This window comes from Centrocercus urophasianus, unplaced genomic scaffold, assembly GCF_019232065.1.
Source record: "Centrocercus urophasianus isolate 14NV4802_14NV808 unplaced genomic scaffold, USGS_Curo_1.0 seq_10, whole genome shotgun sequence".
Taxonomy (NCBI): Eukaryota; Metazoa; Chordata; class Aves; order Galliformes; family Phasianidae; genus Centrocercus; species Centrocercus urophasianus.
Genome location: NW_024884142.1, coordinates 23,915,508 through 23,938,509, shown reverse-complemented (window position 1 = coordinate 23,938,509; position 23,002 = coordinate 23,915,508). Strand labels below are relative to the sequence as shown.

Here is a 23,002-nt window from a genome sequence, read left to right as displayed (position 1 = left end):
GCTCCCTCTCACCCCTCTATTAAATGTATAGGGAAGTGGACACATGTAAGTATTTAGAAGGGAATTCAATGAATGTGTTTAGGAACTCATGTTTATGGTATTACGTTTCATGTCTGTCATTTCTAACAAGTTTTGTTTTCATGTCTTCTCTGTAAGGTATTAAAAATGCAGATGAAAATGAATTGAAGCAGATTGCAACTGATCCAGATGACATCCATGCCTACAATGTGGCAGATTTCTCCTTTCTGGCTAGCATTGTTGAGGATGTAACTACAAATCTGTGTAACAGTGTGAAAGGTCCAGGTACATCCCATTTTCAATCTAATTCGTTCTTTTCCCGTTTATATGCTTGAGCTATTAATTCTTTTAAATTACATGGAACACTGTGTAGCCCTGAGCTGTTTTTTCAGCTGCTAGTTTAAGAAATTTGTTCAGACCACCTAGACTACCCTGCAGGGGTGCTTCCTTTCCTCTTAACAATGGCTCTCAAACCTAACACAGCAGGACATGACTGGAAATGCCTGCTTTTTCCAATAGTCAGGAATTATGTTGCTAAGTGTGGCAAGGTCTTTGAAAATACTCATCCAATAACAAAAATCCCAGCAACTCTTTTTAAGTGTTAGTGTATGACAGCTCAAATGCAAAGGCTAGCATGGAAGAACAGTAACATTGGCTGTTGGTTCTCTGGTGGAACACTGGTGTTGAAGGTAGGATAAGAAGGACAGAGAGATTGTTTGGTTTGCTGAGAGTGTGTTGATGAGCATCTCTTTACTCAGTTGTTTTAAGTATTCCTGTGGAAATAGAGATGGAAGCAAACGCCCAAAGCATTGTGGTTTTTTTGTTTTTTTTTTTTGGTTTTGTTTTGTTTTGTTTTGTTTGTTGTTGTTGTTGCTTTACAAGCAATATTTTTTAAGTCTTCTTATACCTTGTGTTTCAATTCCCGATGACATAAGATAAATTAATACATTTTTAACTTGTTTCCACTTGTAGGTGATTTGCCACCTCCTTCTAACCTAGTTATTTCAGAGGTAACACCTCGTTCTTTCAGGCTGAGATGGAGTCCACCTCCAGAAAGTGTTGATAGATATCGAGTTGAATATTACCCTACCACTGGAGGTCCCCCTAAACAGGTTAGTATCAAATGTTCATCTCCAATGTCCATAATAATATCATGTGGAAGTCATTTAGAATATCATTCTGAAGTCTTTGCTTATTAGGGTCTGTGTGTGGTATAGCTGTAAATGAAAAAAGACTTCAAGGTCAAGAATATCATCTTCAATAAATGATAAATAAAATCACATAAAGTAGGAGCATAAAAATGGCTTTATTAATCATTAATCAAGAAGTCAAATGTATTTATTAAGAAGAGTTTATTGATATTTCCAGTAATTATTTTCTGTTCATATTCCATTATAATATATAGGTTTAAGTAAGTCTATAGTAGAATTTTTTTTTGAGCATGCTCTCAAGTTTGCTTACTGTTCTTTTAATCCATTTTCTTGTTAATGGTTACAAAAGATGCTGATATGAGTTGCGATATGTAGTGCTTAACCAACACTGTGTGATGGTACTTTGGAGGATATGTTTAGGCACAGATTCAATTGTTTAATGTACAGGACCAAACTCATCCTATGATTATTATTTCTCTATACAAATAGCCAGTAAGAGGCAAGCCTTGATGCAGAATTGGTCTTCATTCTCTTCAACCAGTCAGAATAGTATTTTGGAAAATGAAGTTAGGCATCTCCAAGTGTCTAGCTCAGAATGTGTACGTAGCTTTCAATCTTAGCTCAAATTTGACTTATGGAGAGTTTGGACTTTGTAAAACATGACCTTAGGATTTGGACTGTGATTTGGTTTGGAGAAGCCATTCCAGTGTACACGAATTTTACAGGCTATTTCCTGCAAGGTAGTATTAACGGCATGTGCTTGTAACCACCTAGATTGTCCTGGATGTTTAAAATACTTTTCCAAAGTGGGAACATCTATTACTGCCATTTTATGCTGCTAAGTAATATGAAAGTGAATGCCATGAGTGAAAGCGCTGTGCGAAGTGCATACTAGATATATCTAGCCCAGTTGAAAACAAGTATCTGCTTGAGCTATCTCTATAGCTTGCTTTGCAATAGTGATGGTATACTGTGAAGTGAAAGGTGTAGAAGGTTAAGACCATAGCTATTTTTTTAGTTCTGTACCATTAATTCCTGAATTTTCACCTGGAATTTTTATTTTTTTTAAAGACAAGTTTACAAACATGTTTTTTGTATGTTGTTAACATTCCTTCTCTTTTATGTAGTTTTATGTAAGTAGGATGGAAACTACAACAGTTTTGAAAGATCTGACACCTGAAACAGAATACGTTGTTAATGTGTTTTCTGTGGTAGAAGACGAAAGCAGTGAACCTCTAATCGGCAGGGAAATAACTTGTAAGTTAAAAGTGTAATGTGAATAACATGTTAAGAACAAAATGATATATGGAGAACTGTTCAATAGAACTTGGAGCACTAATTGTGTTGTGTTGTACTAGTTGTTGAGAACTTGTCTGGAAAACTGTAGCAAAGAGAAACGTCGGGGTGGTACAAAATGTTTATCCCAACTTCCTTATTGGTTCATAAAGCGCAGGTATAAAATCATCTTATCTACTGCAATATTGATGAATTACAACGCAGAGTTTATAAACCTGATCATATGCAAATCTATATTCCTTCATTTCCGTACTAGATAATTGATTACTGTAGTTAGCAGATAGAACACTATACAAAATCTGTTCTATTTCTATCAGATTAACTAAAAACCCATTCAAAACAAATCATTTTTAAGAGACACAACCATTATGTTTTTACTGTTAATTGCATGATCAAATTTAGGTAGATTGAAGCTGAATGCAACTTAGGATGACTTTGTTGTCTGTTCAAGAATATAATACATTAGGGTATTATTTCACTTTCATTATTTTGCATTGGTCTTGTCATAAATCCTGAAAGTAGACAAATGATTTTTATAAAATCTGTGGTGATTTTTAATGTCTATTCAGTAATCTGAGAAATTCTGAAGTTAAGAAAGTGCATAAAATCCTTTTAGAAGTACAGATCACAGTCATGTACTGCTTGTTATTAGATCATTGTGAATTAATGTTACTTTTTAGAATATTCAAGTATTCCAGTGCAGACATGTAAGAGAATTCTAGCTGTGTGCATAGCAAATCTCTAAGCACAATCAAAATGTGATGGCTGTTGTTTCATTCTCAAATTAAACCCCGCTTAAAGTACTACTACTTGTAGATCAATTTCCTGATACAAACAATGTACCTCAGTGCCCTTGTGCAGTCTTCTTAGTGATACTACTAGTGATGTGAAATACGAAAAGTGAAAAAGGTAGAAATTTTTTTTTTATGTATATATATATATATATTTTTTTATGACAGACCCACTGTCTTCAGTTAGAAACCTGAATGTTTATGACATTGGATCAACTTCCATGAGAGTGAGATGGGAACCTGTCAATGGAGCTACTGGTTATTTGTTAACATATGAGCCTGTGAATGCCACAGTCCCAGTTGCAGAGAAAGAGGTAAGAGAATTTGACTTTTCTTCCTGTGCTCTAAACTGAAAAAGATTTTGTTGTTATATCATAGTAGTAAAAAAGAGACTGATACATAGTCAAAGCACAGTGAGCTTACTGGGATGTCATATACAATTACATCAGTCAGGAAGCTGTAAATATACTGTGAATAGCACAAACAAAATTCCCTTGAAGTTAAATCATTGCTTGCTTTTCTGCTTTTGCTGTCTTCAGTTTTTAAACATGATGTGTTATTTTTTATGTGCAGATGCGTGTTGGACCATCAGTGAATGAGGTTCAGCTGGTAGACCTCATCCCCAATACTGAGTACACTTTAACAGCTTATGTATTGTTTGGTGATATCACCAGTGACCCACTCACCTCCCAGGAAGTGACATGTATGGACATCTTGACTTCTGCTTTGTTGATATTGCTTCGGAAGTGCTGAACTTTAATTTTATTTCATGCAGCAGTTTTTATATATTCTGTTTTGTTTAGAAGACCACCTTTTTCATATTTCATGCATTTTATACCAGTCTTACATTAGCAAAAGATCTTTAGGGCAATTTTGGTGAAAAGGTATCTACATTTAAGAGGAGGAACAAAAGGGTTTTTTTCTTTCAACAATGAGATTGTAAAATTACAGGTTTTTTTTTTTTAATGCATTTTTGGTTACATTTGGAACAGCAATAAAACACAATTTTAGAGACGTTCTCTGAGATGCAGAAAATGCAACTGTTTGCCAAATGTTAATAAAGTTGGAAATATTAGGTGAGGATAAGAAAACATGCAACATGCTTACAAAGTGAAAAATTGATCTAAAAATGGCTTAGACATAGCTTGCCTTCCTTAAATATCTTTTCTTAAAGATTGTAAGAGGGATGTTTCTGGATGTGATGCACTTAGTACTATTGTTCTTAGGTTCTTAAACATGTTAAGCCCCTAATTGAACATCTGAGGTTATATTTTTAATCTCTGATAGTTCTGATGCTTCTGTATTGTACTTATAGTTTACAAATATGAAGCTACTTGTTTCTAGCTATTTTGCTTGTTGTTGGGGCAGGATGTTCTGCAGCTATTTTATTTAATGGTCAGGGCAATTAACTTGTAGGATAATAAGTGCCTTAATTTCAATGCAATGTATGAAAATAATTTAATTCCTTCTGGGAGACCTATACTTCTGCTTTGAATAGCATTTTCACTTACTACTGTCATTATTTTTACAGTGCCTTTGCCTGGACCAAGAGGTGTGACAATTAGGGATGTTACTCACAGCACCATGAATATCCTTTGGGATCCTGCTCCAGGGAAAGTCCGAAAATACATCATAAGATACAAAATAGCTGATGAAGCTGATGTAAAGGAGGTAACCAAAAGGAACATTTTTGCAAAATAAGACCATCTTTTTATTCTGAGGAGCTGGGTTATTAAAATAGTAGTAAATTCAATATTACAACCGTCCATTAAGAGCAGAGAACATCAGTTCTTGGTGATTGCTGTCAGGAAAGAGTATTGATGCTTTGGAATCTGAATCAGCATGAGATTAATTTCTTTATGTACTTCACCACCTTCTCTTAAAGAGAGGAAAAAACTGACAGGAGATTCTTCTGTGATTTGGAAATGGCCATTTTTGCTCTCTGCTTCAGTGTTACCTTGACAAGCTCTAAGAACAACTTACAGTAAGGAGAAAATGATTATAGATTAAAGGTATATTAGCCCTCTTGCTCACTGGCAGCTCATATGAGCACTGGTAGGGATATCTTTCTTACAGTTGCAAACTTTCTGTAAATGCATCGCTAGAACTGAATCCAGTCTTTGAGGGTTAAACGTGTTTTTGTGAGTGAGTGAGAACTTTGTGGAGATGCAATTTGTGTTTTTATTTCCAAAACGATGAAAGCAGGGAAAGAATTACAAGTAGTTTACTAATATTTGAGAGACTGTGCTTCACAAGTGCAGTTAGTAGATCACATTCAATATTCAGATGTAAATGTAGGGGGACAAACGAAAAAATTTTGTGCAAAATACTTTTCAGGTTTTTTCAGTACAAGGATTCCTACCATGAAATCAAATTCAGAGTCAGAAATAGAATAATTTGAAATTCTTAGGTCGCTATTTTTATTCCTAGGTGGAAATTGACAGACTCAAAACCAGCACTACTCTTACTGACCTTTCTTCCCAAAGACTGTATAATGTGAAGGTTGTTGCAGTGTATGATGAAGGAGAATCTCTACCAGTAGTTGCAGAGGCTGTCACTCGTAAGTTTTCCTTATTACCCTTCTTTCAGTTATTTTTATGTATAGTCTATTTATACATGTAGGAATGTATAGCTAAGTTAAGGTGGAGACATAATTTCATCTGTCTGAGAATTATTTTACTTTTAGCATTATTTACAGTGTAATAATCCCTGGAAATCTCAGGTGAATTGTGTTTTACTGCAGCAAACACTGAAGCTGCAATCTTCAAAGAGGGGACAGAGCAGCAGCTGAAGCTAGATTTTTCATAGTAAGACGCTGAAGAACCAAAGAGCCAGAATTAGTGAGAGACTATGATGTTATTCAGGGAATCATAAAGGCAACACTAAAGTAATAACAAGAGATAGACACAAGAAAATGGTGTCGTACAGACCAGATATCCATGCAAGACAGGTGACGAACTGAAAAGAGCAAGCTGATATCAGGGAAGCTTTCATCTTGATGTATTCTTGTGTTTTAGGAATGCATAGAAATGAGCAGTATTACCTTAATACACACCATCACTCCGATGTGAAAAAAGAAAAAAATATGCTCTGTGTCCTTTTTTGTCCCCCTTTTCCCCTGTTTTTTGAAGCTTGGCATGTTTAAAATTTTGTTTGTTAGCTTCTGCATGAGACTGTAGTCTATAGCTGCTGTTTTATTTGAATGCATGAAGAAAAAGAGGAAAAATCAGCCAAAAATTGTTTTAGTTTAATTCTCTGGTTTTACTTTTTTACTGATTTTTTTTCAGTAGTTGTGACTTTTTGCCTCCTTAACCTATGGTTAACCTCTGTGAATTCTGTCTAAAGCAATTCTGTAATTCAGTCATTACTCGTTTGGCTTAAATAAGGAATTTTAAGATCTGGGAGAGAGTCATGCAGGAGCTTCTCTTCTGTATGTGGGAGTTCATAATTACTCATTCTAACTACAAAGCATAACAGTTGGAACTTCAACTGTTGTGAGTAGGCATGAGAGTTGTTCTGAGGTCAGTAGAACTGTTTATTTTATCAGGTGATGACCTGGTGTTGTGAAATTATGAAGTTTTTTCATACTAAGCAATTTACTTAGTGTAGGTGGGCTGGGTTATACCAAAGCATTTTGTTGTGATCCTGGTAAGTAAGATCTGAATCTTGTGCATAATTTTCCAAATTCTTTGTGTAATTCCTTGATTTAACCTTATTTTTTAGTTACATTTTTCCTTTTCTTGCAACAGAGCCTGTGCCATCACCAGTCAATCTGAGAATCACGGAGATAACCAAGAATAGTTTCAGAGGAACTTGGGATCATGGAGCTCCAGATGTTTCTCTCTATAGGATAACCTGGGGACCATATGGTAGATCAGAAAAAGAGGAGGTAAGAGTAATCATAGTAAGATTTTGGGAGCAGTCTCTTAGAGGGCATATTTTAAGAACCAGAAATGTAAATAATAAATGGCCTATCTCTTGCAAGCCTTCCTGTTGTGCCCAATTGAAGTTCAGTGAGAAGATATAGAAAATGCATTCATAGCCATTTATAGTAATGTTACTGTATAAAAAGTTACTCAGATTCCTCTCTTTGTCTTTTTTCTCTTTTTTATTTCTTGTATTTTTTTTATTCCCCCACAAGAGTATTGTAAATGGAGATGTCAACAGTCTGCTCTTTGAAAATCTGAACCCAGATACATTGTATGAAGTCTCAGTTACTGCCATCTATCCTGATGAATCAGAAAGTGATGACTTGATTGGCAGTGAACGAACATGTAAGTAATTAAAGAGCTTTACATGTTTACATGTTTTACATTCATAGTTATTAAATCAGAAAGCATACGTATACAATACTGAACACTCTTTCTATTTTCTTCTAGTACCCTTGGTACCTGTTACAACACCAGGTAAGAATGTGAATTTCCAGGTATAGTATTATTAAAGAAATCTCGTAGCTACCTTTCTCTATGCTGAGAAGAATGTTAACATTAAAAAGCTGAGATCATTTAATGAACATACTGTGTATTTGGAAGACTACTAAACACTAGATTACCACATGTTTATTATTTTACAAACAATGCAATTTATGTTGGTCTTAATGCGTGCTGCTCTTGGTCTGGCAGTCGTGCAGAACTTGGAAGCATGAAGTGTTTGTCCTTCCTTTTTGCTTGAATTATATATTGATTCTGTACTTTGCTACCTTTCTCAGCCCCGAAGAGTGGTCCACGAAACCTTCAAGTGTACAACGCAACTTCACACAGTTTGACCGTAAAGTGGGATCCTGCCAGTGGTCGAGTGCAGAGATACAAGATCATTTACCAGCCTATCAATGGAGATGCCCCAGAACAGTCGGTAATTAATTTTACAGTCCTGTATTTATCTTAAAGTTTGTTCTGCAAATTGATTACTTAGAATAATTTATTTACAAAGTACTGCTGTGTATTAAGCACATTTTAGATGAAAACACGATTACAGTAATTAAGTATGTAGTCTCACATTTTTCTTTCTCTGCTTTCAAATCCAAGATAGAATATTCTTTAGAGTGCAAAAATCCCAACAGTTTTGGTGATAGACCATTTCATTATTTTTTTGTGAAAAAGCGTATAATCTGGAACTTTTAACTATGTAGGTTGATCCAAAATTATTGCCTCCTATTTATTTCCATGGAAATTACAACAGATAGGAAGAGCGCTGTTTGACAGGAAATTCTCAGCTACAAAAGGCTATTTTTCACCAGTCATCACCATTAGTTATGCATTTTCGCCATTTTTGAACAAGAGCCTGCATGCTGCATTTGTAAAAATTCACACAAGCAGAGGTGACTCACTGTTGTTGCCACTGCTGAAATGCACGACCTATTGCCTCACATCCACTGTTTGGTCTCCATTAACATTTAACAGTGTTGATGAATGTCAGTGGGTGCCATTTATTCCACATGGAGGAATTCAATGGCACAACTTTTGTTCATGTGCACTTCCTTATCAGACCCTGTTTTGTCAGACTGCCCCTCTGCTGCCATCTTCACATGGCAACAACATGTAACAGAATATTGGTGGGAAGGTGCAACCTCTACTGCCATGCTACCAATACCTGCCTCTGACATCACTGGCCAACATAAATAAAAGAAGAGGTACTACTTTCAAAAAATCAATCAGCGCAGATACATAGTTATCTCAATCAACCACATAAACTACCAGACTACCTCCATAGTCTTGGCTTTCATGTGCTATTGAAAATCAGAGAGTTGTGTGGTATTCTCCCTTACCATGCTGGGGACAGAATAACCTCCAAGAAATTGCAACTACAAAAATGCATGCATGGGAAACGTTAAAGAAGAGTTTAAAGTATTTTACTGTCTATATAATTATACTGTCTTGTATAATCAAGCAGCTGTAATGAAAGAGAAAGCCAGTACCATATCATCAGCCAACTTATCCTTCATAATCAGTGAGAGCTGTGCTGTTCACCTGTGGTCCAAGAAAAACAGCCTGGGAATGTTAATTCATTCAACCTGTTTATCAAAATTAAGTGCTACTTAAAGATGCCCTATTCTGCACAGGGAGACTGTTGTGGTTACTGCCACATGACTCAGAATCTCAGATGAAAACCACATGCATTTAGCTTGTTCCTGAGATTGGAGATCACCGTGTTCAGAAGCATATCTAGGAACGTTTTAAATCAGTTGGATACTTATGGGCCCATGTACCCATTTCTACCTTCTTCTGAAAAATATGTGTTTCAGTTGGAGTAATTAAACAATTAAATGAAATGAGGATTTGAATGCAAGATTAGTGAGAAATCATTAAAAGAATAAGGAATGGCAGCACAGTTAATTAATATCTATACTTGCCGCTACTAAAGTGAAAAAAGGGCATTCTGTGGAAATGTAAGCTCTGACAAAGAATTTTAATGATTTAATTATTCACAACTGGGTGAAATCCAGCAGTGGCAGCTGGAGAAAATACCTCTTTCTGAGAAATGCACACAGAGCACTCTTGCTGTCTTCATAGCATGTTAGTGTCTGTCTGCAAGTAATTGTCTGTCATATGATAATAATTACTTGTCTGCTTTTTTTGGTCATTGTGATATTTGATTAAACTGCTGTTAGTGTAGCACTGTCCCACTGAAATATTCAAAAACTGAATTTTTGGAAGTTCTTTATTGTTTTTTTTTTATTATTATTTTTAAGACCGGTTTGACATCTGATGTCCTTGGCATCAGGGGTGCCCACAGGTGATTTGAATACAACTATACAAAAACTACATACCAAACTGCAGAGACCGTCATGATCGCTCAGGGCCATGTTTTGAAAGGCAAATAGATGCAAAAAATATGAAGTCAGCCACAGTAGGAGGCTGAAAACATTTATGATTTGAAATGAGTTTTGGACACTCGAGTAGAAACAAGAAAGTTTCTTTGTAAATTAAATTAAATATATGAAATATGAAGATGCCTCCTTGCTTTCGGTTCATCATCTAAAGATATTAAGTTTTATGATACCAGTTGAATAGGTTTTGAAAATAGGTAGATTGTCTTAAAAAGGATGCTCCAGAGCAGGTGCAGTTTTCAAACGTTTTAAATCAAAAAAATCTCAGTACTGACAAATGCCAAATATCTGAATATTATTCTTAATGTGATGACAATCTTTTTCTTGGAGAAAATTGCAGGAACAGGTATCTATATCTCCTCCTAAGAGGCTTGGAGCACCCCTACTGTGAAGAAAGGCTAAGAAAGCTAGAATTGTTTAGCCTTGAGAAGTCTCAAGGAAGGCCTTCACAGTGGCTTTCCGCCACTATGGACCCATAGGAAAGATGGGGAAGGACTCTTTATCAGGGAGTGTAGTGACTGGACAAGTGATAATGGTTTTAAATTAAAAAAAGGTTAGGTTTAGATTAGACATTAGAAAGAAATTCTTCACTATGAGAATGGTGAGGCATTGGAACAGATTGCCCAGAGAAGCTGTGAGTGCCTCGTTCCTAGAGCTGTTGAAGGCCAGGCTGTGTGAGGCTTTGGTCAGCCTGGTTTAGTAGAAGGTGTCTTTGCCCATGACAGGGGGCTGGAACTTGAAGTTAATCTCTAAGTTGCTTTCCAACTCAAATCATTCTATTATTTTACATTAAAGAAAAATTGAAATGTAGGTCATAAATTGATTTTAGATTGATTTAGATTTTAGGTGTTTAGAAACTGAAGCATCATGTTATAAAACACATAAAATCCAGGAGAGATGATGCTGATAAAATTCTATATTAGAGTTCTGCAAAGTATTGGCATTTATTCCATGCGTGCATTCGACCAGACTGCAGCAGCTATAGATCGATTCAGAATCCATCAAAACAAAGAAGGAACTCCTGCTGATTTCTTGTTAATATAGTCAGAGGCACTGCAGAGAAACAACTTTGTTCTGGCACAGAACTGACAGTTAATGTGTAATTGTGGTGACATGCAAGTTTGGAGATTTTAAGAAAACTGTCTTTGTGTCACCAGACTCTGTTTGTACTTGCTAAGATAAATATGAAAATATTTGAAAATGTTTTTCGGTGCCTATTGTTAGCTTTAGTCGCAAGGTGATTGGACTGTATACCACAGTGTTTTCCACTCAGCCTCAAATGATTACTTTCTTAGCTATAATGGTAAGCATTAAAAAGGCAGCATAAAAAGCATCTTTTCTTTTGTTTTACTTTAGACCATGGTTGGTGGGCGGCAGAACAGTGTAGTAATACAAAAGCTGCAGCCTGACACACCGTATGCTATTACTGTGTCATCGATGTATGCAGATGGTGAAGGGGGGCGAATGACAGGACGAGGCAGAACCAGTAAGTAACACGCGATCTTGTTAGCTATGAGACAAATTTGATGTACTTTTCAGATCAGCGGAGAAAATGTCTCTGTGGTGAAACTTATCGTGTTTATTTGTTATTTGTCCTTTGGTGGATTTCTATGACACTGTTTTTCTCCTACTGTAGAAAGCACTGAGTGATCTTCTACCAGCACTTCAGGTGTAAAAAACAAATCACTATTTTTAAAATTACTTAATTGGATAAGTAATTGTATATTTATTAATGAAGTTACTTATTAATGTGTACCTAGTTTATTTCTGAACTTCTGGAAGATCAAACATAACGATGTATTTGGAGAAAAATGAGGAAGACAATCCTAATGAACATATACTGTATGTTTCTAAAATAACATCCAGAAATAAACTTTTCTTATTATATTTTTCTTTAAATGGCTAGCCTGGAAAAGAGAAGGTTGCAGGGAGACCTCGTTGCAGCCTTGCGGTATTTAAAGGGAGTTTAAAAACATGGGGGGAATCAACTTTTTACACAGGTATATAGTGATAGGCCTTGGGGGATGGTTTTAAACTAAAAGGGAGATTTAGAGAGAGGTTGTAGATGCCTCATCCCTGGAAGTGTTTAAGGCCGGGGTGAATGGAACTCTAGGCAATCTAATCTAGTATTTGATCTAGTGGTTGGCAGCCTGAGATCAAAGGGGAGTTGAAACTTGATGATCCTTGTGGTTCCTTCCACCCCAAGCCATTCCATGATTCTGTGATCTGTGTGGGCTTTTTTTTTTTTTTTTGTTTGTTTGTTTTTTGAGTCTCATGTATTATGATTAATGAGATTAATGAAGACAACATTCGACATGAACTATTAAACCTGCTGTTTATTTAATTTCCTAATGAGACATTGCATGGGCATGATCTGATAGCAGGAGGTGAGAGAAAGAATGTGGCCCCGCATCTCTGACAGTTTATTGTCCTGTTTCAGAACCTCTCACTACTGTGAGGAACATGCTAGTTTATGACCCGACCACCAGTACTCTGAATGTTCGATGGGATCATGCAGAAGGAAATCCTCGTCAGTACAAAGTGTTTTATGGACCAACAGCTGGAGGTGCAGAAGAAATGGTAAATCCTTCTTGCTAACTGTCTCACATAAATTGCAATCCATGGTGCTAATGAGGGAAATGCTATAGAATGAAGTTGGTCTTGTTTGCCTACATACTGGCTTTTCTGTTTATAGCTACCCTGGAGCAAGTGCAGAACACCTCCAGGAAAGAAATTTTTTCCAATCTGCAATACTGATGTTGGATTTTATGTATTTGACCTTCAGTAATAAGTTCTTAGCATACAGATTTATTACTACACAACTTTTTGTTTATTCTTAGAGCAGTGTGCATGACCATAAAGCTGGCTTAAAGATGTACAAAAAGCTGTAAAGTTAACAGACCTTGTTTCTACCCATTTTTACTGCTGTGGCAGTCGGCAGACATCTGGGATAATATTTGTGATAGTGGAAAAATGCATGGGAGCATCTTATTCTAATAATCTAAAATTACTTAATTCCTAATGAGACAAAGCAATCTTTGAAATGGAATTTGATCCAATGTTGCAGGCTGGGAAAAACATTATTCTCTTCACATCTGTGCAATTTGGTGTGCCTGTTAAATAAGGAGTATATGAATTACCACTATGTCATAAGCATCTAGAAAGCTACTGATAACAAAATATTCCTTAAATACTATGGAGTTATACTTGCAGAGTTGCTCATTACTTTTTGTAATTAGGTTGTTGTAGTGTTATGTGATTTTTATTTTTCGGATTTCAGAAGTGACTTAATAACTTTGAGCTGCTAAATAGCAGTCATTAAAAAGATCGCTGTAGATCTTGTTACTGACAATAGTAGAACAGAATCAGAAGTGAAAGTCAGCTGTAAGGAATTGTGCACAAAAGTTGATAACCATTGTGCAAAACAGAATCTTCTTGAAGGCCAATTCTAGAAGATATCATGAAACCTATTATTTCATAAAGATTTTATAACATCTAATTTGGAAATGAGATAAGATAAACATTGTGTATTTTTTAAAAGGAGGACAAATAGAATCTGCCATGCTGGATTGTGAGGTTACTGCTATACTCAGTGACGTGATAAACAAAATTCATATTTTAACATCTCTTGTATTAAATCAGAACTAATTTGATATTAATTGGCCTGCCAGAGTGATTTGCAATTTATATTCCCTTGAGAAGTAGTAATCATGTAAAGAATAAGATTAAGTATTAACAGTAAAGGAGATACAAAAAGCTGAATTTTTTCCATTTTCATGTAAACGTTATACCTCCATCTTTCTTTTTAAATTTGTAGACCACAGTGCCAGGAAACACAAACTACGTTATCCTCAGATCTCTTGAACCCAATACACCTTACACTGTAACTGTGGTTCCAGTTTTCCCGGAAGGGGATGGTGGACGTACATCTGATACTGGAAGAACTTGTAAGTAAAATAGTCTTTTTAAATGAAATGTTGGATTTTGTGCGTGTGTGTGAGTGGGTCAAATCATTAAAAACTGAGTAGTTCTAATTAAGTTATATAAATTATAGAAGTTTAATTTTCCTAAGGTAAAATTCTGTTTACATGCATAGTTTATGGTTTTATCTCTGTAACTGATATGTTTTCTTTGTTTATTTGAATGGAATCTTTCAGTTCATTTATCACTTGCAACCTCAGCTCTTATGTTGTAAAGCTATCTTATAGTTTACTTATATACGACAGGAACATTTTAATTCTAGTGCCAGTAGCTGCCCTGCTGCTTGGCAGAGATGCTTGTAAAGGCTAATAACTAAGATTCTTAGATTCACAGATATTAGGGTAAAATGAATAATGTCTTGAGTTGATACACTTCTCAGCTTATTTTGAGCATGGTTGAAATTAAAGTAGAACTAGAATGTGTGTAAGGAGGCTTGTAAAACTTAATTTTAATTATCCTTGGTCTAGTGGAGAGAGGAACACCAAGAAACATACAAGTTTACAATCCCACACCAAACAGCATGAATGTCCGATGGGAGCCTGCTCCAGGTCCGGTACAGCAATACAGAGTTAATTACTCTCCACTGTCTGGCCCAAGACCATCAGAATCTGTAAGTAATCTACTTTTTATACTATTCTTTGAAAGTGTGCAGAAGATACTGCTTCCTTCAATAAGTTTTGAAAAACAACAATAAGCTACTGAATTTAGGACAACTCCCTGCTTAGCAGGGTCCCTGCGGAAATGAGTGTGCCTACAGAATTTACTACATTGTAAATGAAAGCTTGCTTTGGGAAAATGAAATAAATGAGAAATAAGATTCTCCCACTTAAAACTGAGAACTGAGTATCTTTTGTTTTACTGCAGGTAACGATGAGTTAAGACATAACCTATATTTGGTAAAGTCAGAAAGAAACAACAAATATTTATTAGAAAATTTTTAATAATGAAAGTGGAAGCTCAATTTTACTAGTCTGTTTCTGTATAGTGTAACAGTGTATTACTTCACGTGAGTAGGAACCTGTCAGTTAGTACCTGTTAGTACCTAACAAGCTCCCCTCCCATCTGCAGAATGAGTGTTCCTTAAGCATTTATCCTTTTTTTTTTTTTTTTTTTTTTTTTCCTGTAGTACGTGCTCTGCTCTTGAATTTTTATCAATGTTATTTGGTTATTTTAGACTTCTGTTGTTCTTCTTGAAAAATATGAAGTTCCTGATTTTTCTATATTTCGTTTAAATTGCTCATCTTAAGGGATATAGTATAATTTGAACATTTTTAATGTAGGTGCTTTCTGTTTCTGTTTCAGATTGTGGTACCAGCCAACACTCGTGATGTGATGCTGGAACGCTTAACTCCTGACACTGCTTACTCAATAAATGTTATAGCTCTGTATGCAGATGGAGAAGGAAATCCAAGCCAAGCTCAAGGAAGAACATGTAAGAGGCAGCACTTTTGTGAGATCTATGTCAAGATTAATGTGTGAGGAATTTGTAAAATCACAAGCTGTGTAAACCATTCAGTGCAACTCAGATAAATGGATCTGAATTATGGCTGAAGCAATTGTAGGCCTCCCTGGAAGGGGGCTTTTTGGTATATTGCGTGGAAGCTGGGATGCATGCATAATCACTAAATTCATTTTTACTTGGGAAAGAAGACTTATTTGAATATATATGTTTAAGAATTTAAAAATTGTTCTCTAAAATGTGATTACAGTTAACTATCAATTTATCTTCCTGAAGAAAAGTAACACATTGAGATGGATAGGAAAAAAAATGTGCTTTGAGTTCTGCATTTTACTCAAAAATTGTACACATCAACCTTCTAAATGTTGTTTTGCTGAAGAAACCTAAACACCACAACCTCTGTGTGACAACTTAACTTGCTTGTGCTCGGATTGTTTCAAATTAATTCCAGAAATAAAGCAAAAAGGATATAAGTTCTTCTAAGACGTGTTGATGTGACAGGCCATCATTATACCTTCTGTATTTCTTTTTTTAGTGCCTCGCAGTGGACCAAGGAATCTGAGAGTGTTCGATGAGACAACAAACAGCCTTTCTGTACAGTGGGACCATGCTGATGGGCCAGTTCAGCAATACAGAATCATTTATTCACCCACCGTGGGAGATCCTATTGATGAATATGTAAGTGATGTAATTCTTTTATGAGCACCAAGATTTTCTCAGTTGATTGTTTAGGCCACAGAAAAATACCTGTTTTACTTGTAGTGCACTTTGGACATCTGTGGGTTCTTTGGTCATTGTTGCTAATGCTGAAAAGCCACTGTTTGGACAGTTTTTTTTTCTTTTTCACAAAAATGAAGAAAAATATACAGTTTAATGAACTCAGTTTAATGAACTTTTGTGTAAAAAACGTTGAAGATGTAAGTCACATCATTAATCAGAGGATTCTGAGCAAAGCCTGTTTCCTGACACTGAGTTCAATTAGTGTTCTACAATTAATAGCCATCTGTTATTTTGTACTCTATTCATTATGAAGTCAGTGTGCTAAGATACAGAATAAACATAAGTCTGAATTTTATAAATTGAAAAAGCATTGACAAGGTTTAATAAGAATGCAGTGGTAACTTTGATTCAGTATCTAACTTACTTTGGTAAAGTTCAGCATGAATTGTGTTTGTGTTTAATTTCCTGCAGCTTAATGATAGCATGGGTTAATCTGGTATGTATAAAATTCTCTGAGCGTGAATAACAAAGGCAAACACAGATTGTATGGAGGTCAATGATGGAATTCCTTCTGACTGCCATCAGCTAAAATGTAGTGTAGAGAGTGCTGTTTAAAATCTATCTAAATGCTCTACCTGTTTATATATTATACAAAGGATGTTGAAAATCACTAGTAGAAAATTCACTATGGGACTTGTTATTCAGAACACAACTAACTTTGAATATGTATCTTCTCTGCAAAAAATATTGGTCATTTTATTTGTAAAAATAGTAAATCTTGAACAGCTGAATTCTCTTTCAAGTAATAACAGAAGATGTTGATTGAGACATGCTATTATATAAGTCAGTGTCTGTAGTTCCAGTGCTTTATGGCTATTTTATGGAGCAGAGTCACTTTTTGGATTGTGCCTACCTTTTGATTAGAATGAAGCGGAAGCTCACATCTGTACCAGGAAGTTGAAGAGATTGGGGGTTGCATGAGCAAATTTTTACACTGCTGAATATTCAGAGCTTCTTTCTCAGACCAGCTGTTGTTGCTCCTAAAAAAAAAATTGTATCCATGAGGATAATGATAAGTTAGAACTGAAACTAATGAGTAGTGTGACTGGATTTGTCTTCCCTCCTTGTTTTAGGAGCACTTCTCTTTTTGCATCTCTAAACACATCAGTCTGACTTTTCCTTTCTGTATGGAAACAGTGCTGAAATCTGGGGGAGGAAACGCAGCACCTCAGTCTAATTATAGAGTCATAGAATCCTTTAAATTGGAAAAGATGTTCAAGATAATCAGTTTAACCATCAACCTGACCTGCTGAGTCCCATAACTAAGCCATGTCACTTGTAAGGGTAGGAACTGAAGGGTCAATTTGATTTATATTTTTATGTTGGTCACAATGCTTTATAGTTTTAAATAAAAAGTACTAGTAATTGTTCATAGCTCTTAAAATATCCTGTACAACTTTATATACAGTGAACATGAAAAATAGACAAATTTTTAGTTCTAGCTACTGTCATAACTGATCGGTTACAATAGTCTGAGTTTGTTTGCATGTTTCTTTTATATGTTGCAGACAACAGTTCCTGGCATAAGAAATAATGTCATACTACAACCATTGCAATCAGATACACCATATAAAATAACTGTTGTGGCTGTGTATGAAGATGGAGATGGTGGACAGTTGACTGGAAATGGAAGAACTGGTAATTCGTTTTAATATAAAATATTCTTTTAAAAATGTAAGGTATAAATTTCCTGAGCACTGCAACATTGTTAAAGTGTCGTTATGTTTATAGTTTCTCTGATGTGGTGATTTCCTTACAGAGTTACAATATAAGTTTCTAGAGGCTCAAAACCAGTCATTCGTCTATTAAATTGCAATGCTTTTCTTTGTTTTCAGTTGGCCTGCTTCCTCCTCAAAATATATATATAACTGATGAATGGTATACACGATTCAGAGTTTCTTGGGATCCTTCACCATCCCCTGTTCTTGGCTATAAAATTGTATACAAGCCTGTGGGTAAGAAAACTCATTCATTCTGAGTAAAGCACTTTCAAAATAGGGAGTAGATAATGAGAGATCAGAATAGAAATCATATGTATTAGGAAATGTTTGTGTTAAAAGATTTATTTATTTTTCTTTATTAATTAATTTTGATAAAAGCTTAGGTCTTGTTATCAGTATTTTATAAGAAGCACTACCAAGTACAATGTTTCATACAGTCATTTAAATAGACTGAACTGTGTTGATGTTTACTACAGAATATAATCAGTGACTTGAAAAACCAGACTTGGTTTTTCTCTCTTTTGAACCACTTGTAATTTTGAGAATGTGAACTGGTATATATGAGATGAGTATTGGAGAGGTTATAAGATTCACATTTCATAAATTCATATTTTGCTGAAGAAAACGAGATTAATGCTTAATGAAATGTAAAAAGAGCCAGATAATTTTGTAGCCCACTTATCATGAATCTTTCTCTCTGCATTTTCTTGATGCTTCCTTTCAATTCAAGGTTCAAATGAACCCATGGAGGTTTTTGTGGGAGAAGTGACATCCTACACCTTGCATAATCTGTCTCCCAGCACTACTTATGACGTGAATGTTTATGCCCAGTATGACTCTGGAATGAGCATACCTTTGACAGATCAAGGCACTACATGTAAGTCAAAAGAATTTTATTGTAGTCATGCTAGATACATATACTGATCTGAGATCATGTTAAGACAGTATTTCTTGGCTAGTTGTTAGAAGATTTGAATATCCTCTCATAGGGAATACTTGGCACTTGGCTATGATGTAGTTCCTAGAAACACTATGCTTCAGAACAGTAATGGAAATATAATTTAAGTAATGATTTGAAAATGTAAAATTTTCTAGTCTGCTTCCTCAAATTTTATTGGCTGTAGTTGGATTCAGTCTGTAATTATATCCAGGATACTACAGAATTTAACCATGCTAAGCAGGTTTAGACTTCTTGCTATTTTATTTCACAGGGAAGTCCAGGAACTGAAACTTCACATTTTCAAAAGGAGATAAGTTCGCCAATGCCCTCAGATAAAAAGCTTCTTAAAGTTTCTTCAGTTAACATGAATCAATTATCCTGAGTTTTGTTGACTACATTCATTTTTTTCATACTGCCATGTATGAGTCAGATTCTGATATGTTGAAATTTTAAGTGGAGTAAAGAACTCCACTTACATGAAAAATGATAAAATGGGCTGTTTCCCAAGATGAGAAGGTTATCAGACTTTGGGTGTTTGTAAACTACTAGGCCAGTACCTTTGGGCATATGATAATATGAAGAAATGGGACTGGAACTGCTCTTTCCTTCTGTAAATCTTAAAAAAACAAACAAGCAAACAAAAAAACTAAAAAAGGGTTCTGGAGCAGCACTGCTAATAAATATTTAAGTGTGATGTAGCTCTTTTAACATCTGTGGTGTACTGCTTTCCAAAGAGCAATTTTTGTCTCTCTGCTCACAGTATACTTGAACGTCACTGACCTAACAACTTACAAAATTGGCTGGGATACTTTCTGTATCCGATGGTCAGCTCACCGGTCAGCAACTTCCTACAGACTAAAGCTGAACCCAGCTGATGGTAAGAGACTTTTTGCACTTTCTAAAACATAGCTTTCTTGTTTTGGTGTCGGGACCATGTACTTGGGATGGAGGAAAGCCTCTACTGTCAGTCATGCTGCATTTGATTGAACTTTGCAGGTCTGCACATATGCTGTGGTGGTGAAAAAGCTGCTAAGTGAACTACTGCTTATTGTCAAGTTAACTTTCATCAGTGGAGATTTGCTGGTTACTGCAGTTCTACATGCACACTGGAGTGTTGCAGCTTTCTTGAATGCTCCAGGGTTCATAATCAGAGTTTAATCTTAGTCTTAATCTTAGTCCAGAAAGTTTTTATGGGACAAGAATAAGACTGCTAACCTAACTTCCTCTCAAAAAGTCTCTAATTTCTACACTTGTACACACATTAAAAGGGAATAGTGGGTTTTAATTTTCATTCCATTGGTCTTTGTTTTTACAGGATCCAGAGGGCAGGAAATTACAGTACGTGGATCAGAAACAAGCCATTGTTTTACTGGCCTCTCACCAGACACAGAATACAATGCAACTGTCTTTGTTCAGACCCCTAACCTTGAGGGACCTCCAGTCTCTGTGAGGGAACATACGGGTAAGTATGATATTATGATATTATATCATATTATGATATTATATTATGAACCTTAAGTTTTGAATACAGAACTTGTCTTGTTTCACTGATAGAGCTTGTCTTGTTTCTAGTTGTCTTTCAATACTTCTTTTAAGTGGTTTTTCCTCTTTCCTGTCAGCGTAATGTCAACTGGAGTTTGAGGGAAGTTTTGTAATACTAGAAAATTTAGTGAGAAAAGATATGAATTTTTCTATGGTAATATAATACATGATCTAGAGTTTTCCTTAAATGAAATAATTTATATTGAGCCAAAAAATTTTTTATTTTATTTCAGTCCTCAAACCTACAGAGGCACCAACTCCACCGCCTACACCTCCTCCACCTCCCACAATCCCTCCAGCTCGGGATGGTATGTTTATTTGTAGATCTACGTAGTATTTTTACATTGTTGGTGCGCTGCCTTAGGGTTTAATTCTATTTTTCATAAGTTTAAATAGATTTAAATCTAGCACAGTAATTTAGGGTCTGAAGTTTGTGATCAATTTCTTAGTTGCTTCTATTTGTTTTACCAGACTCTGAAATTTCCTGGATTAGAATGGAAAGGTGAATACATAGACTGGGGAAAAAAATCAAAATATTCTGTAGCTCTATAGCAAATCTGTCAGCATAGCCCTCAGTGGACTTTTTGTAAAAGCTGTTCAGAAAAAAATGTCATTTGAGACATTTGCATTTGATTATTGAGCTTTTCATTTCCTGCAACTTCGTTTGAAACTATTTAATGAATGTTTTCATGCTCAGCATAAAACACTTACCATTTGACGGGGCTGTAGTAGAAGTTTGCTAAATACTTGCCTTCCAAATTTTTGAAGCCATGCTCTTTATTTCATTGTGCTATGAATGGTATATTTCAAGTGTTCCTTTTCTTGGTCTTTCAGTATGCAGAGGTGCCAAAGCAGACATAGTGTTCTTGACTGATGCTTCCTGGAGTATTGGTGATGATAACTTCAACAAAGTAGTAAAGTTTGTTTTTAATACAGTAGGAGCCTTTGACTTGATTAATCCTGCTGGAATCCAGGTAGGTTAGTTATTTCCATTGAGTACATTTTAGAAGGAGGCTGAGGCTGGAACTGAATTACTAAAGTTGTTTGTACAGTGTGTGTGTGTATGCATAAATATATATGAAGCATATGAGGTTTTCTGTAGATATTAAGGGAATCTAGTAGTTATACAATAACTTTTGGCTATCAGAAATCTGCTCTGAGGACAGTCTGGGTGTTGACTGAGGATGGTGTTTTAATTTCTCAGCTCAAGAATACTTTAAATGTACATAGTAATAACTAAGAGGAATTGATTTCCAAGATTTTCTTGGTGATTATTGTTGTCAGATATTTTCTGTCAGCCTTCTTACTTTAACCATTACTCATTTTTTCTACTTGTGTGAAGCTGAATGAGATTGCTGCTAGGGTTCAATAAATACCACTCTTTTGCTGCAAGGTTTACTACAGTTTAATTCTTGAGCATTGCAGTGATCTTTTTTCCTGTGAATTGTTGTGAGTCTCCAGTCTAAAGCTGAAGAAGACCTGATACAAGAGGCAGAGACTGCTAACATTTAGCAAATTATGGAAGTCACATGCCTCTTGAATTAGTTGCAATAATCTCTGGTTTTGAATGAGATATTTATTAATAATTAATTTATTATTATTGATTGATTTTAAAAGAGCAATTTATTTCAATAAATACTAATGTATACATACAGAGAGATAGTTGTTCAGCACTGAGTTAGTTTGATACTATAATATTGCAGTTATACAGAATGAATAATAACATAAAATTTATACATATTTAAATTTAAAAGTGATTTAAGAATAAACATACAGTGATAATATTCTACTACTTACAGTAAGAGAACATGCAGTTTTGTATATGTCCAAGTTCATTGTCATTCTGTCACCAGGTTCTTTTTGCATTTCTTAAAAATAAATGGAGGAGATTTTCTAGACAATATATACCTACCCAAAAGCAGAGAGAATATGTTATAAAACTGGCTCCATAGAAATCTCTTAATCATCCATATTTAAAATCATATTACATTTTATGCACAAAGGAAATAAAGATGTTGTGTGTACACTGCTATGACACTATATGTTTATGTGAATATGTATGTGTGTGCATAATCATACATATGTGGGAAAGATTTTTCAGTTATTTAATGCTTACTAATGTACCACAATGCATATTTCAATTGAGTCTGAACTGGAGATATGTGACTGAACACAACGATGCATTCCCTCCCAGGTTTCATTTGTGCAATACAGCGATGAAGCAAAATCTGAGTTTAAACTGAATACATTTGATGACAAGGCTCAAGCTCTGGGAGCTCTTCAAAATGTTCAGTACAGAGGAGGAAACACACGGACAGGTAATTCTGAGCAGTAATTTTAGTTTTGTAAGATAAATTGCCTAATTATCCTGATATTTCATGGACAAAGGATTAGGTTTTATGTTTTTCTGTTTTAGTTGAGTGACTGTCACTCTGTCAAAGTAAAGTAAGGAATTTCTTCATAGATAATGGATAATATGGCTGACTCATCTGTTGTA

The 23,002-nt window shown here is 35.2% G+C and overlaps 1 protein-coding gene across 3 annotated transcripts in view; it reads left to right on the top strand.

The window, feature by feature from the left end:
- Positions 1-23,002, top strand: part of COL12A1 (collagen type XII alpha 1 chain) — a 99,162-nt gene that overhangs the window by 41,886 nt on the left and 34,274 nt on the right. For all 3 annotated transcript variants that reach the window (XM_042814002.1, XM_042814019.1, XM_042814010.1), the window contains 25 exons: positions 157-303; positions 991-1,130; positions 2,297-2,426; positions 3,425-3,570; positions 3,830-3,959; positions 4,788-4,927; positions 5,687-5,816; positions 7,006-7,145; positions 7,398-7,530; positions 7,636-7,662; positions 7,965-8,107; positions 11,439-11,568; positions 12,523-12,662; positions 13,900-14,029; positions 14,531-14,673; positions 15,366-15,495; positions 16,058-16,200; positions 17,811-17,940; positions 18,138-18,257; positions 18,754-18,900; positions 19,724-19,840; positions 20,279-20,425; positions 20,739-20,813; positions 21,340-21,479; positions 22,700-22,823. In XM_042814002.1, coding sequence (XP_042669936.1) covers positions 157-303; positions 991-1,130; positions 2,297-2,426; positions 3,425-3,570; positions 3,830-3,959; positions 4,788-4,927; positions 5,687-5,816; positions 7,006-7,145; positions 7,398-7,530; positions 7,636-7,662; positions 7,965-8,107; positions 11,439-11,568; positions 12,523-12,662; positions 13,900-14,029; positions 14,531-14,673; positions 15,366-15,495; positions 16,058-16,200; positions 17,811-17,940; positions 18,138-18,257; positions 18,754-18,900; positions 19,724-19,840; positions 20,279-20,425; positions 20,739-20,813; positions 21,340-21,479; positions 22,700-22,823 — 3,222 coding nt within the window. The remainder of the gene's footprint in view (positions 1-156; positions 304-990; positions 1,131-2,296; positions 2,427-3,424; positions 3,571-3,829; positions 3,960-4,787; positions 4,928-5,686; positions 5,817-7,005; positions 7,146-7,397; positions 7,531-7,635; positions 7,663-7,964; positions 8,108-11,438; positions 11,569-12,522; positions 12,663-13,899; positions 14,030-14,530; positions 14,674-15,365; positions 15,496-16,057; positions 16,201-17,810; positions 17,941-18,137; positions 18,258-18,753; positions 18,901-19,723; positions 19,841-20,278; positions 20,426-20,738; positions 20,814-21,339; positions 21,480-22,699; positions 22,824-23,002) is intronic.